Source organism: Hippocampus comes, unplaced genomic scaffold, assembly GCF_001891065.2.
Source record: "Hippocampus comes isolate QL1 unplaced genomic scaffold, H_comes_QL1_v1.1 scaffold105, whole genome shotgun sequence".
NCBI lineage: Eukaryota > Metazoa > Chordata > Actinopteri > Syngnathiformes > Syngnathidae > Hippocampus > Hippocampus comes.
Window position 1 is genome coordinate 1,705,832 of NW_017806235.1, and position 18,114 is coordinate 1,723,945.

General features: G+C 45.4%; 1 protein-coding gene across 1 annotated transcript in view; it reads right to left on the reverse strand.

The window, feature by feature from the left end:
• The window catches only part of LOC109507309 (ephrin type-A receptor 3-like), a 74,219-nt gene extending 56,440 nt beyond the window's left edge, over positions 1-17,779 (reverse strand). The window contains exons 1-2 of the mRNA XM_019856640.1: positions 17,582-17,779; positions 3,960-4,024 (exon numbers count right to left, since the gene is read on the reverse strand). Coding sequence (XP_019712199.1) covers positions 3,960-4,024; positions 17,582-17,699 — 183 coding nt within the window. The 5' untranslated portion in view covers positions 17,700-17,779. The remainder of the gene's footprint in view (positions 1-3,959; positions 4,025-17,581) is intronic.
• Positions 17,780-18,114: the final 335 nt, after the last annotated feature.

Consider the following 18,114-nt stretch of genomic DNA (forward strand, 5'->3'; position numbering starts at 1 on the left):
TTAGAAGTGCAAAACTAGAGACTGGTGGGAGGGGGGCGGTGGTGGGGGGGGTGGAATAAATGTTGGTAAATTACAGGCGCGCTTGGCAGCTAAATAGACCCATCTGTGCAGCACTGAGACCAGTCGGACATCACAAGATGGACACACACACACACACACACGCACACACACACACACACACGCACACGTGCACACAACACTCCCGCGGGAGTAGTGATTAAAGCATTTATGGGAATAGTCGTTGAGGGATAAAGAGGGCTTTATAATGTCTGTGTTTATTTCTTTGTAGGCAGAGTTTGGAGTGGCTGGATTACTGCCACTTGCGAGCCGAGCAACTTATTTCCCCAGTCGGACGCGTCTGTTCGTCATCACTTTTTACTTGCCGCGGAGCACAGGTGTGTTTATGGACACGAAAACAACCTGCGCCGCTCCTTCTCAACTGCATCGCTATTATGCCACGTGAGAGAAAGAGAGTTAAAAAAAAAAAAAAAAAACGTGCATGGCTGGGAAAATATTTGGATAGTTTGGAAGTTGTCGCCGAGTCCCCACGTTAGCGAGATCAGTCAAACTGAAATTGAAAAACCATGAAACCGAATGGAAAGTACATTTGAGGTTTATAATATTAACACAGACTATAATTCGAACAAAAATGTCCGGTGTTTTTGTCTTTTTCAGTTCATTTGATTGAGGGGCTTTCCGCAGTTATTTCAACGGATTTATTTCTGTATTACCGCTCGGGCAAAAAGAAGGACGGTCGAACAGTCGTTTGGTGATCGTAGTTTTCTTAATGACATCATACTTATTGTGACTTTTTTTATCGTGCACTCAACACCAGAAAAGCTGAAACTAACACTAAAACTAATCAAAGCTAACACACCTAAAAATGTTCATATCAACTGAATTTAAAGGACATGAAGTCGAAATGAAATGATGACAACAACCATAATGAAAAAAAATGGCAAAATATAATATGCCCGCTCGGTCGTCAACACATTTGCACCCACACAGAGTTGAAACACGGGTTCAGCCTCAATGCTAATTGACATTTCGGGTTGGACCAAAAAAAAAAAAAATGAGCCCTCTCCCTCCCCCCTGAGCCCTCGGCCAACGCAGCCAATCAGCACAGAGCTCTCTTGATTTCTTTGAAGTGAAGCAGAGACGTCAGATCAGGGTCGAAGTTCAACCATTCACTGGCTTCCCATAATATCCCTGCTGCTGCAATCATCTGATGTGTACACCTACCAGCACATAATTGGCTCCCAAAGTTTGGAAAAAGCTCTGGCTTAGTTTAGGGATCCCAAATTAGAGAGGGGTGAAGAGCCTGCGGCAGTGGAGAGATGTTATGGGGCCTCTCATTTTCAAACATCATTATGACATATCTGTTTTGTGTCCCTCACGACGAGCGCCTCCCACCCCCGGTTGCTCAGTGACAGAAATGGGTTGCTCCGCTCCGTCTCGGCCACGTCCGGCCCCCGCACGGCCCGGATTAAATTTGACCTGCGGGGGTCAAGTGTGGTTTTTGGACTAATTCGTGTAGACAGTGGTCTCAGATTGGTCGGGATTGGCTCGAGCTGAAACCAATCTCAAGGTTTTAAAAGCGCAAAGGTCAACTAGATAAGACCCATTATGGGAAACACAAGACTTTCTTGCAACCGCACCATTTTCCCCTCTGTTCACCGGCCACTTACTTCCTCCTATTTTGACATTCGCTGAGCAGTGACACAAACAAGCCGCTAATATGTCGAGACGCAGATAGACTTGCAATTTTTTAATGGATTTGAAAACACCACAAGTGAATTGCTGAATGCAAAACTCCAGAAGAAAGTCCGGATTGGTTCGTGTCGTCTTTCAGTTTGTTGGCCACAAAAAGCAAACTAAAGCCAAAGCGCAACGTCCTGGTGAGAGAGAAAGAGCAAACGTGTGGATGCAACGTGATTGGATTACATCATGGAAATGGGAGGAAAATGCTGCAGTGTGAATCTCGGGGGGCGGCCATTTTGCCGCTTACCGTCGACCGAAAATGACATCACAGTTGCTCAGGGCTGAGGTAAGGACCAATCACGCCTCATCTGTTTTCTGACTTTGGTCATGTAACATTTGCAATGGTCCTTAACCTCAGCCCTGAGCAACTCCATCCATCCATCCATCCATTTTCCGATCCCAATGGATAAAAATGGGTGGAATTTGCTGCTGGATTCGTATTCCACAAACGCCATATTAGTCCGAATATCGTGTTTAGACTAGTGTGGCTGCATAGAATATATTCTTGTAAAGAAAATTTGGGGCTTGATTCCCCCTTCAAATGTGAAAGTTTCCAACATTCCGTATATATTTTCCATGAAAAATCGAGGAAAAATAGGAGGAAAATACCTAAAAAAATTTTTTTTTTTAAATGTGAAAACTAAAATTAAAAAAAAAAGAAAAAAAGAGTAAAAACAAAATCAGCAAATAGGTGAATTTGCGTGTGCCAAACAGCGAGTATCAGGGTAAAAGAAACCATTTCTATGACATATATTATTCTGAAACCTCGACGAGACTCAATCCTGATGACTGAGAGTGACAAAAACTGTTTGCCTTGATTTCAGGTGCGGTCGCAATATTGATTTTAAATCCAAAGTGCATTTTTTTTTTTTTTTAGTTCAGCGGGCTCATATTTTGACTCCACGTTTGTTTGTGTTACCTCCACAGGCACAGATTGCCTTCAACCAGATGGTCCTCTTTCTGGGAAAAAAAAAAAACACCATTTGTACTAAACCATAACTGACTGCAGTAAATTAGAGAGACATCCGTTTGAAGAACACAACTGAAAACTCCATCAAACTAAAATAAAGGCAAGATAAACAAGCAGCAACAAGTTTGTTTGTGTAAGAGTAAAGGAACATCTCTCGTGAAAGCAACAAAGTCGACCCCTTTCATCCGCTTATGTAATTTCCTCTCTGTATACACTCAAGGGAGTGATGTGCAATCCTTGCTTGAACGCGAGATAAAAAGATAGATGCAAAAAAAAAGATGCATTTCACTCTGCAGTCGGTAAATTTGTAATTGTAAAATGAGAACAAATGTGCTTTTTCAGGAAGCCCACGTCAACCGAATCGCATTTTCATGACAAGAAAACCCGTGTGCGCCGACTTGTTCATAACGAGTCACAGATGGAAGACATTATGCTCGTCGACGAGAACCTCGCTGAAAGAAAACATCCACAAACATAAACAAGATGGCCGCACAATCAATGCGCTTTCGAGCGCACGAACCCGCTACCCTCGATTGCTTGAGAAAAACAAGCCCGCTAAGCCCCGTTCGCTTCGGCCGCTGCCTCTTTGCCGCTCGCAAACCATGAAACCCGTGCGCGGCGTCCCGCAATTCAAGCCGCCCGCGCTGAATGGCCACGCGGAAGTTGGAATCGAGTCCAATCTAATCAGTGCCGGTCAACGGCTCCTCTGCTTGCGTGCCGTACAAAGTCGCTCATATTTCTAGCACGTTGGTCCTCGCGACACGTTCCTCTCGCTTTACCTGCAATAGGCGGGTTACGCAACCCTTACATGCACGCCAATCCACAATATATGCGTGCAAACATCACAGGCGTCTACATTTCATCTTACATAATAATATTTACCCCTCCCGCCAACCCCTTTACTCTTGCCCTACCAAAAAAAAAAAAAAAAGGCAACCCGAAATAAATGGAGGCTACAGCGTCACAGCACAGTTTTCAGTGCGGCGGAAATAATTTGTAAATTCCCCCTGAAGACTCCTGATTTAGCAAGAAGAGCTCAAGAACTCAGCGCTCACTCTCTCTCTCTCTCTCTCTTTTCGAGCACACTGGACTGCGGCTGCTGCTAAGTCCCGCCTTCCCTTCCCTTAAAAATAAAACATGACGTGCATAACTTATACATGTGGCGGCGGCACGAAGAAAGGCCCGTGTTTGTTTGCGCGAGCGTGTGATGTGTGCTGCGCATACTCACCCCCTCATTAGGATAAGCCTCCCAGCCCAGGTCGGCCAAGGCTGACATGGAGTCCAGCAACGTCACTGCAAAAGAGAAAACAAACATGTGAAGCCCTTCTTTCAAGGTGTTTGTTTATACACTCAAGGGAGTGGGGGTGAGGGGGGGTCTGCCTTGAATGCACCAGATCAGTCCTTCATGGGTGAGTTTTTGTACGTCTGGAAGGCTTTTGTTGTGCTGGGAAACAGCTGAGGTGGAGCTTTTGTCGAATTGCAATGTCGCGTTCAGCGCGGTGGGCCTCGCAGCTGCCAGTGGGTTTTTTTTAACGGGGGACCGAAAGTCACTCAGCGAGACTGAAAGCGGCCCGGGATGCCAAGAGTTTTGAGTTGAAACGTTCAAGTGATGATGCTCTTTTCCAAGATCAACCGCAAGGAGTGGGAAGGCGGCTGCAATGACTTTGTAATTTAGAAGGAGTAAAAGGGGTTTTCGTGACGCACACGACGACCTTAGCAGCTTGCAGAGCTTCTCGACAGACGTTCCTACAACATGTTGCAAGTGTGTCTGTGGGATGTTTTTTTTTTTCTTTTTGAGCGTTCATCCAGAAAAACACATTTGAGGTTTACTGTGATTGGACTGGAGAGAAAGAAGGCCTGGCTCGGTTCTCGTTCATCTCAATGGTGTTCTTTTCGTTGACATGCGGAGTCGTTTGACTGTCATCGTCAACAAAGAAGAATTATTGAGTGGTGGAGGTTTTCACGTCTTTTTTTTTTTTTGCCTCTTTGGCTCGCACTCTCCACTGTGGAGGTCCTACTCATATACTGGACCAAATCTTTGTTTTCGCTCCCATTCATCATGAGCTGAACTTGTGAGTGAATCTGTGTTAAGCTCGCTAGAATTCTGAGAAGATTTGGAACGGACCCTTGGAAAACTATCATCTCACACTTGCTCACATTTGAAGACGGGTTGCCGAGTTTCAGGCCACAGCTGAGTTTCTGACAAGAGATTTTTCAAAGACTGAATTTCGCAGGGTGGGCGGCTTGGTGGTCCAGTGGTTAGAGCGGCTACCTCACAGTGCAGAGGTACCGGGTTCAATTCCAGCTCCGGACTCCCTGTGTGGAGTTTGCATGTTCTCCCCGGGCCTGCGTGGGTTTTCTGCGGGTACTCCGGTTTCCTCCCACATCCCAAAAACATGCACGGCAGGCTGATTAAACACTCCAAATTGTCCGTAGGTGTGAGTGTGAGCGCGGATGGTTGTTTGTCTTTATGTGCCCCTCCAGCACCCCCCCGCGACCCAGCAGGAAGTGGAGGGAAGATGCAGGAAGGTGATCATGACAAGCCATGAGAAGAAGGCAGTGGCTTGACTAGCAGTAGGCATCGTGAAAACTTCTTAACTTGTGTGTGCGGGTGGTGATTCATCGAACGTGTGTGGCTGCACATCTCCCGCTCAGGTCCTAATCAAGGCTTCAATGCCGCTGATCATCAATATTTAATCAGCATCCATATGCAGAGACGCCTGCTTCTCTCTTTCTTCTTGCCACTCAACTGCCATCACGTCAAGCTTTTCTGTTATGCAGATTACAGTATGGCCACAATCGAGTGGAGATTTTTTTTATAGCACACTGTACACTGTTGAAGCTGCTGGGTTATTAAAGTAACACCAAATGGAGCGAATTTGCTCGCCCAGCGCTGGGTCAAAAAGGGACCAAGATTTGAACCAGAACATTGGGTCAAGATTTAGACATAGTAAGGGGTAAAAAAAAAAAAAAAAAACTTGCTATACTGATGAGTTGAAGCGACCCAAAAATGATTTATGAGGTGATTAGCCAAGCTGTAGTTGAAAAATAATGCCTACTTTAGTCGCAAAATGTTCTTAGAAACAACTTTCCCGTGTCAGGGCAAGTCCCTCGCGTAATATATTTTTACACTGGACGCCCTTGCTAACGTAACACGCCCATTTTTAATCAAGGTTTCAGACCAGCAGTGGCTGGGAATTTGCATCAAAAGTCATCATTTTTTGTTTTAAACAAGGTTAAGGGTCGTTGAGTCAGCGCTGAGCCGTTTTGGAAGATAATTAAATAAAATTTTACTTCAGGTTCAGCAAAACTGTCCAAAATGGTGACCGGTTACATGCCCAAATTCAATCTTCAACCCAATCTGCTTGGTCAAAATAACCAACCCAACCTTCGGTAAAAGTGACCCAACCTTCCCTAAAATCCACAGTTAGCCAGTCAGTTAGTTAAGAAAACGCCCCAGCATGTTCTTGTATGTTCACTCACTTCAGGGGGATCAGCTGTGGCACACAAATCACCCAATGACCAATTTGGCACATCTTGTAATATTTTCTTGCTATAAGAATTTGATACAACATCTTCATCACTCCCAAAAAGACATAACGTAATCACATTTTCCACACAGGGTATATCAGCCTGTTTCCAAGCTCATCTGTGCCCGAGAGAGTGCCCGGTGTGTGCGTCGCATGAAAGTGGGATGAAATCAGCGCCGTGACAAAGGAACAGAGAGGGAGAGGTGCTGAGCAGCGAAAAGGCACGTGAAACCTCCAGCCTCACGCACATATTAAGAGCATTTAGTGCCGACCGCCTCCCTCCATCAAGTGGCACAGAAAGAAAGGGAATGTCATAATCACATGATTATACGTGACATCAAAGGCCGCTATAGAATCACACGATGACGCTAATCATGGAGCAAATACACGTACTGCGTTTTTAGTCCTGCATTTCTACAACGAGTGGCCATGCTTGTTGTAATAGGTGATCTGTGCACATTTCATCTGTTATGTTATGCCTTCGGACACACACTAATTTTATAATACTGTGGCAAAAATGGTCAACATGGCCTCACCCGATGGATCCTATCTGCAGTTGAGTTAAAAAAAAAAAAAAACCCAGACACTATATGGGGAAATAGTTTTCCACCCCTTTATCCAAGATGACACAAAGCTGAGGAAGCAAAAAATCGATTAGCATCGGATTTTAGGGCGCGGGGAAAAAAAAAGTCAATAATTTTATTTTAAGGCCATATCGCCCTGCCCTCCAGTTCTTGTTTTGTACCTCACAAGAGGAAAACGACCTTGCGGCCTGATCCCCTCCACAGGGCTTACATTTCCTGAATCCGTTTCAAAATCTTTTGGGCAAACAGCTACATGCATTAAGATGCACCTCAACACGTTTTTCTTCTTCTCTTCACACCTCGGGTCAATACCACTTATCCCTTATAATCAACGGGCGCACTGATCAATTATGTAGCGCTGCAGATCCCTTCCTGACTGTGCTGACGCAGCATCGCGCCATTGCGTGGATTCTGTTGGCCAACGCGAGCATTTGATCCACACTTATTATGAATCATCAGCGCATGTAACATTTGTCGAAAATGTCGAAATCAAAATTTTGCTGCCGCGACCTTAACGGAGCAAAGCTATTACCTTGAACAAACATTTTAAAATCACAAGCGTCATGGCGATAGCATTCATGGCCGAGCTCTTACGTTGATTGCACGTGGAACTGATGAATTAGAGAGAGAGTGCGGCTCTTCCGTAAGCAAACATCAGCAAGCGTCCGTGTCTATATTTGCCTCGGCATGATTCTCTCCCTTCTTGCCATTCTCTCTCCTCCTGGGACCTTAAATGGCATTTGTGTGCGTGTGCGTGTGCGTGTGTGTGTCTAAGACAAGCTCATATTCAGTCTGATGAGCAGTCTATGCCTCTGACAAGCACGCGCAAATTCCACTTTGATCAAGCGTCATGGCGATAGCATTCATGGCCGAGCTCTTACGTTGATTGCACGTGAAACTGATGAATTAGAGAGAGAGTGCAGCTCTTCCGTCAGCAAACATCAGCAAGCGTCTGTGTCTATATTTGCCTCGGCATCATTCTCTCCCTTCTTGCCATTCTCTCTCCTGGGACCTTAAATGGCATTTGTGTGCGTGTGCGTGTGCGTGTGTGTGTCTAAGACAAGCTCATATTCAGTCTGATGAGCAGTCTATGCCTCTGACAAGCACGCGCAAATTCCACTTTGATGAGAATCGAAATATGACATCACATAGCAGCTGCGGAGAGCGCCTTGCAAATCTGATGGCTTGGGTTCTCCGGTACTTTTGAGGTGAATCGTCCAATGTAAGTCTTCTCCTTATCTCCCTCACACACTTAGTGTCCACACACCTGCTGAGCATATACAGTCTAGTGGCATACAAGCGGAAGGACGACGTTTTCTATAAGTTGTTGACGATTCTGCAGCCTTGCTTTTTCCATTCAGTGCTTTACTTGCACAAGCCCGAAATATTTTCGAGAAAAAGTTACCCCTCTCCCGGCACAAAAAACGTCCCAGAATCCCCTGCTTGTGGCTCCTAAAAAGATTTTCATCTCGGTCCAAGCCTTCGGTGACTTTAGTGTCCACATACCTGCTGAGCATATACGTTATAGTGGCATACAAGCGGAAGGACGACGTTTTCTGTAAGTTGTTGACGATTCTGCAGCCTTGCTTTTTCCATTCAGTGCTTTACTTGCACAAGCCCGAAATATTTTCGAGAAAAAGTGACCTCTCCCGGCACAAAAAATGTCCCAGAATCCCCTGCTTGTGGCTCCTAAAAAGATTTTCATCTCGGTCCAAGCCTTCGGTGACTATTGTTATATCGAGTAATTTTCTCTGTTTTTGCGTGTCTGCCGCGTGCAGGCAAGAACACGTTGAAGACGTTTATCGATCAAATAACTTTTAAATGTTATCACGATCTTGTTGCTATACGTGATGCAAAAATATACGTTGATTAAATTATGGCGGCCTGGTGGTCGCCGAAATTTTGGCCTTCCCGTGTGCAGTTTGCATGTTCCCCCCGTGCCTGCGTGGGTTTTCTCTGGGTATTCCCGTTTCCTCCCACATTCCAAAAACATGCACAGGTATGGCAGGCTGATTGAACACTCTAAATTGTCCCTAAGTATTCTTGTGAGTCCGATGACAGCTGGGATAGGCTTCTTTTTCGAGTATTCTCAATAATGTGAAGCACATTCAGTTAGCTTTGGTATGAATTGCATCATCTAAATAAAGCTGCCTTGCTTTCCCTAAAAGTGTCGCTAAAACTGAAAAACTGAACTGTACTCAGGCAGCGATTCTGTTCCGCACCTCTAGTTGGAAAATCACATTTCTTTCCAAAATGCTGAACTTATTACAGACTAGCTTTGCCGAACAAATCATTATTTCAATCCGTCCTTGTGTGTCTATTGATGATTCCTGTCATTTCTTTCATGAGTGCCTGCCTCTCTCTCTCTCTTTCTCTTGTGGGCATCCGCATATGGAGCTGAGCAGCCCCTGCCAAGCCTCAAGCAGCGATGCCAATAGCCCGGCTGGCTCACAAAGAGACCAAGATGCTTATGCACTTGCACACATTTAGATGATGCAAAAAGACCACCGCAGGGATGCGAAGCACAATACATAACTTCATACATAGTTAATTAGGTCGCTTTTAATTGAGTACAAACAACTGACTACGGGGGACAAGCCACTACTTTGTCCACATTGCGCGAGGAGCCAACCCAAACAGTCAACGTGATATCTGAGTCCACTCAGTCAGAGACTTCAACGTGCTTCCCCTCGTCTGATCGTTGAGCCCAGAGAGGGCGGAAAGTTGTTGTCAGGGCAACACACGGGCTGACAGAGAGCACGACTGAGGAGTGCAAGCAGTTGAGCTATGAACTTTCGGAGTAAGGCGGCCCCGCAGCAGGAGCGCTCCACTCACTGCTGTCTTCTCATCAGTCCTCTCTCCACTCATCCACAACCCACCGGAGGCTCTGCACTCGTTTTTCTTCTAGTTATCTCTCGCCGTGCTCATCCCCTGGTCATGTCACTTTAATGGAGATTGCGTGTGTGTGTGTGTGTGTGTGTGTGTGTGTGTGTGTGTGTGTGTGTGTGTGTGTGTGTGTGTGTGTGTGCGCTCGTGTGTTTCTTGGCTTATGACTTTCCATGATTGTTTCATAACTGGTCTTCCACATGCGAGCCAGCAAGGATTGCAGCAAGATTAAGGTTGAGCTTTGTCAAGCTTTTACATTTCAACTTTTACAAAGTTGTTGCCAATTTTAAAAAAGCTTTTGAGCACAGCGTTCCACCGCTATTCATCCTTTGTGTCCCGGCCATATTGCTTTTTTTTTTTTCAAAAGTTTTTGATAGGTTTCTACAGTCTACTTACTTAAAGTGATGCCCTTGCATGTGGGAAAGGAGAGCCACTGTTGCTGGTGCACTTGAAGACATTTTGTGCTTGATTTATTATTTCTTTTTTCATTCAAATGAATGCTGCTCGGACCAATCGGCAATATGTGGTCGACAAATGTCAATCAATTACTTTTATAGCCGATCATAACAAAAACGATCACCTGCAGCTCGTACTTGCAGCCCGCAGCCAACTAGAGGCACGCCTATGAGCGGCGCGACTGTGATGAGGGAATCGCCGACTACATGATTTTTCCAAACCACCGAAGCCAACTAAAAAGCAGGAAACTCACGCAACCCCTTCGCAGTTTGAAAAAAACGCTATGCTTATTTTCACATTAGTGTAAGACGGAGCAACGATTAAAATTCACCTTCCCCCAATTAAGTCATAATACATTTCACGTAGATAAAAAAAACAGCAATTACAACACTGCCTTTGTTCAAAGACGCCGTGTGGCGTATTGATGGCGATGCTCTCAGCGGCCTTGATGAAAAGCTCGGAAGCCGCAACAAAGTCGATGGTGCAGAATTCTACAAATAACTCCAACGTACTCTTTCCTTTGAAATTACACTTGAATATCAGAGAAGCTATTTCCGAGCTGAAATGTCCAAGAAAGACTATAATAGAGGACGGTACTGCCGATTAACACATCACAACATATTCCAACCCCAAAATGCCACGCTGCATTACTGTATGCCCCCGCTGTGATCAGTACTTCTGCTTCCCAGCATTGTCCTACTAACATTACCCTGACTACATTGTCAAGCAAGACGTATTTGCTGCTTTTTCATACGTATACTGTACACTGACAACACTAACATAACATAAACCCACACACGAAAAAAAAAAAACGCTATTCTGACAGAGGATGTCAACAGCACTGCTTTAGTTTGTCACTTGAAGACGCTATCGAGTGGGAAAAAAAACACAAAAAAAACCCGCTATTCTGACAGAGGATGTCAACAGCGCTGCTTTAGTTTGTCACTTGAAGACGCTATCGAGTGTGTGCGTGTGTGTGCGTGTGAGGGGGGGGTTGTCTGTTGGTTGAATGCTTGCTGTGTTGAACTGTGACACCCAGTCAGACCCAGGCACTTGTTTCTTTTTAATAAGTGATGCCGACATTTCATCAAGGTCGGAAAGCGACACACACCACACACACACACGCGGGAGCGCATGCCTTCATTTTACACACAATCCACACACACTTGCAGAACGGGGACCTTGAGGATTCACAAACACAACAGTCCGAACGATCAACACGACGCGCAATTTGACATTCATTATGCGGACGAAATGAAGTAATTAAACAAATGACTTTTCACTCGCGCCGACGAATGAGACAGCTTTGGTGACTACGCATTGTGTTGCTAGCTGAAACGTCGCCATGCTCGGGTTCTGTGGCGAGGTTTCCGGATTTCTTCTTGACCTTTTACAGCGTCAGCCGTTTCTCCTTATGAGAGCGGAGTCCTGATAGCCTGTGGACTCACGCTTCTGTCACACAGTGGTTGGCCACAGGAGGGGAAATTAGAGCAGTGGGCCTTAGCAGTTGACACGGATAGGAGATCACATGGCAGACAGGTTGTTACTCGTCATGCACATACACACGCACGCACACCCACAAAGGCAATATCTGTCGCTGCCAAACATCCAAAGGAATTTAGTCCCAAGGCTTTGTTGCGGCCTGGTCGTATGATCATGCGTGAAGTGGACTTTTATGTGTGAGTGACTGAAAATGTGACCGACAGTCAAATCTGGTTTTAGCAGAGATTCTACTGATTGTACCTTGAAACGAGCTATCTGCAAGTTTAAAAATATTTGCTTAATTCTCATATACTACAATTGTGCCTTGACTTAAGGGTTTGACTCTTGACCATGCTCATCACTGGAAACAATTGTATCACAAATCATCTTTTTGCCATTGGGATGAATGGAAATAATAATAATCTGTCCCAGCTCTTTCTGCTCCTTCGGTGTGCCGGTCTTGACCATTGTGCTGTGATGTAATCTAGCCCTACAGACACAAACGAAGAAACGTTTCACTACTAAGTTGCAATATTAGTCATTTTTCGCAGAGGATAAATAATATATGCAGACGAGCATTGTTATATTGCATGTCTACATGTGTTGCTGTTGCGTTTGTAGTCATTATCCATTGCCTAAAGCATCATTACACCACCCAGGGCTGCAGACTAACTTTTTTGCGGGGGAGGACGGTTGTGTAGTGTCGGTGAAATGTCCATTCGGTCCATACTGTTTTGGCTGTGCACTTGCTTCATATGTCAGCCTTATTTATTGTGTGGTGAATGAATATCTCATAGTTGGAGCAAAGAATGGAAAGAGTTGCGCGTATAATGTGTTAAGCGACGATGATACGGCCTGATGCAATGGCGCTTGTAAGACGTCGTTCATTGTGCGAAGATAATCTACCCAGCCGCTTGCGTTACATTCCTATTTAGGCTACGGTACAAACGCACTGAGAGCATTGGTCATTTCAGTGAGTTCAAAGACAAAAAAGAGCAAAGATCAATGCGATGAGTATTCCGCTCCCTGCAGAAAATAAGAAATGCTTCAAATAATAGAGGCTTAGTTGCGTGGTTTATTTATTGAAACACGACAAAGCCTCCCTGGGCTTACGATCACTGTGTGTTGCCACAACGCCTGCCTCTTTGTCTCTTGTTTCAGCTCGCTCCTGTGGATTTGCTTTTTTCTTTTGCTTTTCATTGATAATAGCTCACCCGCAGACACGCACACACACACACACACACACACACACACACACACACACACACACACACACACACACACACACACCCAAGCGCAGAAACACAGTATGTGCTCCTAGCCTTCGCACCAGAATCATTCCCTGTCACTATGCTGTATTTATAGCCTCATCTATCAGCTAGCCGCAGGAATACTTGACGTTATTCTCTGGACCAAGACCACCAAACTGCCCCCTAGCCATACATTAGGATGAAATGAGTGTCTGTGGGCGTGCATGCACAATGCACGAGCACCAATCTCAGTGTGCCGATGTATTACACGTACGCGGCCCCACCTTGTTCCAAGTGCAGGGAGATCCTGTGATATTCGTGTTACCGAGGGAGGGAGGCGGGGAAGGGGGGCTTGAATGAGAAAGAGCTGAACTAAGAACGGAAGGGAAAACAATCCAAGAAAGAGATAAAGCAAAGTAGGGCACATATGACAGAAGGAGATTAGAGAAAAGGGAAAAAAAGAATCAGGTGGTTGCTTGTGTTTTTTTTTTTTTTTACTTCCTTTTTACTTTACTGCTCTCTGATGACAACAGCGATCTATAGCCTCTTCTGTTCAAGGTCACGGTTGTTAACACGGGAGCGCCGCTATCGCCGGCGCACAAAGGAACATTCACAGTGAGGTATGCCTCTGCCGATAACTGCAAGCAACCCTTATAGATTAAAGCAATTAAAGCGGAGGAGACCTTTGACCCTACATTATACCACAGTCAGGATCTTGTGTGAATCATTAGGATAGTGTGTATGTGTGTGTGTGCGTGCTTGCTCGTGTGTCAGCAGAGGGCATGTTTTACATATGCTTGTCTCTGCAATAAACTGCTCATATTAACCTTACAAAGCAATACAGCCATGACCCACCACCACCTCCCTTGAGCACCTCCACCCAAGACCAATGGAATGAAAAAAACATCATGTCGATTGTGCTTACTCGGTCGGGGTGCACTGTATATGCGGTACAAATCTGGCCTACAGTACACTTTGTAGATTTGGACTTTACTGATCAGTCACAATAATACCTGCTTGTCGCCGTACCTGAATCAGTGCGAAAATGGCTTCGAGCTCTTCTGACCACGAAGCTGGAAGAACTGCCTGCCGTACGTGCGTCTACATTGAACCAGTCACCCTCCTTGATTTCACGGCTGCTTGGGAACTACCAGGGAACTGCCCCTGGTTGCGGCTGGCTAGCTAGCATAGCGAAACATTGTCCGGAGCTTCTGTCTAAATCACTGATCCTTGCCTCTAAGGCAGCAATTAAGCTCTACGGGCCTGCTCCTGACAAGTATCGTTATCACTAAAGGAGATCAAGGAATAATAATAGCTCATCATGTGACATGATAAGCAAAAAGAAAACAGGGGAAGACTGACAAGCCGTGCTAACCACTAAGCTAGCGTGAAATGTGGAACAGCGAAATACCAAAATAAGGCTGAAACAGTGTCAAAGCAGAAGGCTTCCATCAACTATGAACAGCAAATTAGCAAGTAAATTTGATCTCGTTTGAAGCAAGCCAAAACACAATCAAATGACTCGCTTAGGACCAAAACTAGGACGTCAACATCAGGCAAACTCACAAATTGACTCCCAGAGTGGATTGCTCCGAACTATACGCCGCTAGTAAAAGATGAAGGCTTCGAATACGTGCTACAGATGCGATGTTCAACTGCCATGCAGAAAGCATTCAAAAGCAACACTGCCCCTGAAAAATACTGTCCTAAAATGGTACGTTTGGTGTGTTCATTTCTGGCCAGGGACATTTTCTAATTGGTTTAGAGAGTCAAAAAAAATATCCACATCTGTGTCTATTATTGTATTCAGTCATTAAATTTAGTTGGAATACAAAGCTTTCCTTTTTGTTTTTGTTTCGCGGGTTTGTCAATGAAGCATTGCGAATGTACTACAGAATGCATTCAGAAATACTTCCATTATAAATAGACGTTTCGGCCATAGCACCCTACCCTAGCGGTTACCAAACCTCCAATTTAAAGCACCGGCAATTCCTTTCACCACACGGATTATTTATATGCTATATTCTAATGAGCAGCACATAAAAGGAAGACCCAGTCGTATCTTTCCTAGGATTGAGTGGGCTGCGTATTTGGAAACACAAAAGTAGGAGACAAAGACGGCACGCAGAAAGCCCTAAACAGCAAAAATGATAAAAGATGGAGCCCACAAACAGAGAGCAGAGCTGGGGGGCACCCATCCTAATGTTACATCAGTTTGCCCTCAGGGTTCGCACAATACTGAATGAGTGTGTGGGGCTCCCTCTGCTGGTCCACAATCATCTCCTGGCAACTCCTAATCCCCTTCCTCTCTTTAGTGCTTCTGACAAAGACTTTAAAAAGCCACTTGTGAAAAAAAAAAAAAAAATCATTTCCACTATAGATCATGTTCCCCTGTCTGCAGTTACCACCAATTCCAAGCAATGTAATCAATTCCCCCTGTAGCACTTTGTTCCGCTTGTCCACCCTCACAACGTTTTTTCTTGTAAATGCCGACAATTTCCGTGTAAGATCACGTTGTAAACAAAGCTTGTTGACGCTGAAACATGATTCTGGCTTACAATATCAGCTCCGTCCGAGGGCCTTGTTGCTCTTTAATTGGTCCTGAATGGGGAACTGTAAGATTTTTTATGACAGCGTCGGCCCTGTGGGTAGATGATGTGTCATATTGTGCACGTACTCGCATACGCATAGACACTATGAAGTCAAACGATCTCGATGGAAAAGCAGAACGATCCAAAGTAAAAGCAAAGTAGCAATAGCACATCCATCCGTCAACTTATATGCGCGCCACCACACGTAAGATAGTCAATCTCATAATCCAGAAGCGAGGAGATATCAAAACAAATCTACATCACAATGACATCCATGTTCAGTTTTGATTGACACTTTATTCATTAAACCGAATGATGTGGCCGGGAAGGGAAGGTGTTTACCATACAGAAGTGGTGCTTGAGGTGCAAATTGGAGTCAGTATGTGTGAAACAGCAGGACACCCAAGATCACACGTGGATAAGCCACACGATGAGAGAATGAAATCTTGGAAATGTCCGTCGGGGTTCACATCAATTAAAGTGGGAGTCGGTCTGTCATATACGCCGCAAACACTGCGGCTCGTTTATCTAGATCAACAGGAGTTTCAATTCATCATCCTTCAGTCTGCATTCACCTCGATGAATATTTCATCACATGCATTCGGCATTGTCTCCACTTGTTTAAACATTCCTTCCTGACTGCCTCTCCTCATCCTCACTCGCCGACTATCCTCCCGAGCCTGGGAAGAGCTCCTCCGGGCTGTGACATACATTCGGCATTGTACCTATACACGGCACTTAACGCACTCAAATTGGAGGTCTGAGGTGTGGCCCGCTTGTTGTGTAAACTTGAAGCGATTCATGGTGTGAGACCTGAGCATCAAGCATATTTTCAAACCGTTCATAGGCCACTCCTTGGAAGAGTAAAATGTGACATACATTGCATTAGTTTAAATTGAGTACCCTTTTAATCATTACAATTATTTCAAATGAACTATATAATGTATGGAATTATTGTAAAAAAAATATTTCCTTATGAATAATTTTGTTAACTGTGTACAATTTAGTAAACATGTGCCTTAACACAAAATGGAGTGAACGACCAGCAGAGGCACCGTTCCTTTAGTCTCGTTCATTTGTCTTAATTTGTAGTCCAAAGAACACATATCTGCAATTCAGCTCATATTAAAACAGCGTTTTATTAAAATCTAACAGTGTAGTCATTTTCTCCAGTAAAATCCCAAATCCAAAATACTGGACTTTTTTTCAACAGTAAGATCAAAAGCACAAGAGCATCAACTCACATCCTGTACTGCCCCTGCTGAATCGTTATGAAATGCTCTTCTTTCTTCCCTCTAATTTCTCCTCTCCTCTTAATTTGTAAACTTCCGAGGTTCGCCAAATCACACATGCAGCACTGACACTGCCTGACAGCATCATTTCTTCTCCCGGTCAATAAGTTGCTTAATAAAGTGCTCATCATGAATCTCCCCGCCTGCCTTCATACAGAATGATGACTTCTTTTTTTTTTTTTTTTTTTCCCTCCTGCAACTTGCCAGTAAACAAGCCATCTTGCATGTTTCAGCCCGAGAAGCGGTCAGGAGTAGTTAGCGACTAAATGTATTGGCCGAACATCGATGTTAATTGAATAACAGAGAGAGGCTGTGACAAATGTAATGCAATTGCTGCCTCTCATTTGCAGACTGAGTTAGATGGCTCGAGTCCGCCGAAGAAAAGACATCATCATCCCTCAGCGTGTTTTAATGAACGCGTTTGCATGGCAGGGTTGTTTGTGGGGGTGGGGGGGTGGGGGGGCTTAAGTGCTACAAGTTCCCCCACTTTCGTACACATCAGCCTTCTATCGTCACATGTCATGCAAATTTAATGTCAAAATCCCGAGGAAAGCGGGGGAAACGTGACGCACCCCCCCGCCCCCATCTCCAAGCTCTTTTTGTGGCTCTTTATGCATGATTCATAACCGAGCGGAGCACTTAATCGCGAAGCGCCACCGTTCCTCACCCGACAAAGTGGGCGCTCCAGATGGGGGCTGGAGGGCCACGACAACCCCGGTCCCCCACACGCCCCCTCCCGGTCAAGTAGCCCGCGCACACCCACCCACCTACCCACCTACCTTCATTATCTGGATAATTCCTTAAGGCTCCACACGGCAACAACACGTGAAAAACCACCGAGGAGGTGAGCAGGAAAAGGGAAGGATAGATCCACAAGACGCGCGGAGTCGGGGCCATTTTTCAGGCTGCGCTTCGCCCTCGATGCATCCCTGTTGGCGGCGTGGAGAGTGTGCGCGCAGCCGGGGAGATGAAGAGAGAGAGAGCAGAGCGGAGAGGAAAAGAGAGGGAGAGTGAGGAGGAGGAGGAGGAGGTTGGGACGACGGGAAGGAGGGTCGCTAGCCAGCCAAGTGCTGTCAATCATCCGCTTGGCCCCCCCTGCCTTTGGAACGCCCGCGCGCAAAGCTCCAAAGTGAAGGGTGGTGGGAAGTAACAAAGTACAAAAGCTGTACGATACTTAGAGAGCAGAGCGGAGAGGAAAAGAGAGAGAGGGAGAGTGAGGAGGAGGAGGAGGAGGTTGGGACGACGGGAAGGAGGGTCGCTAGCCAGCCAAGTGCTGTCAATCATCCGCTTGGCCCCCCCTGCCTTTGGAACG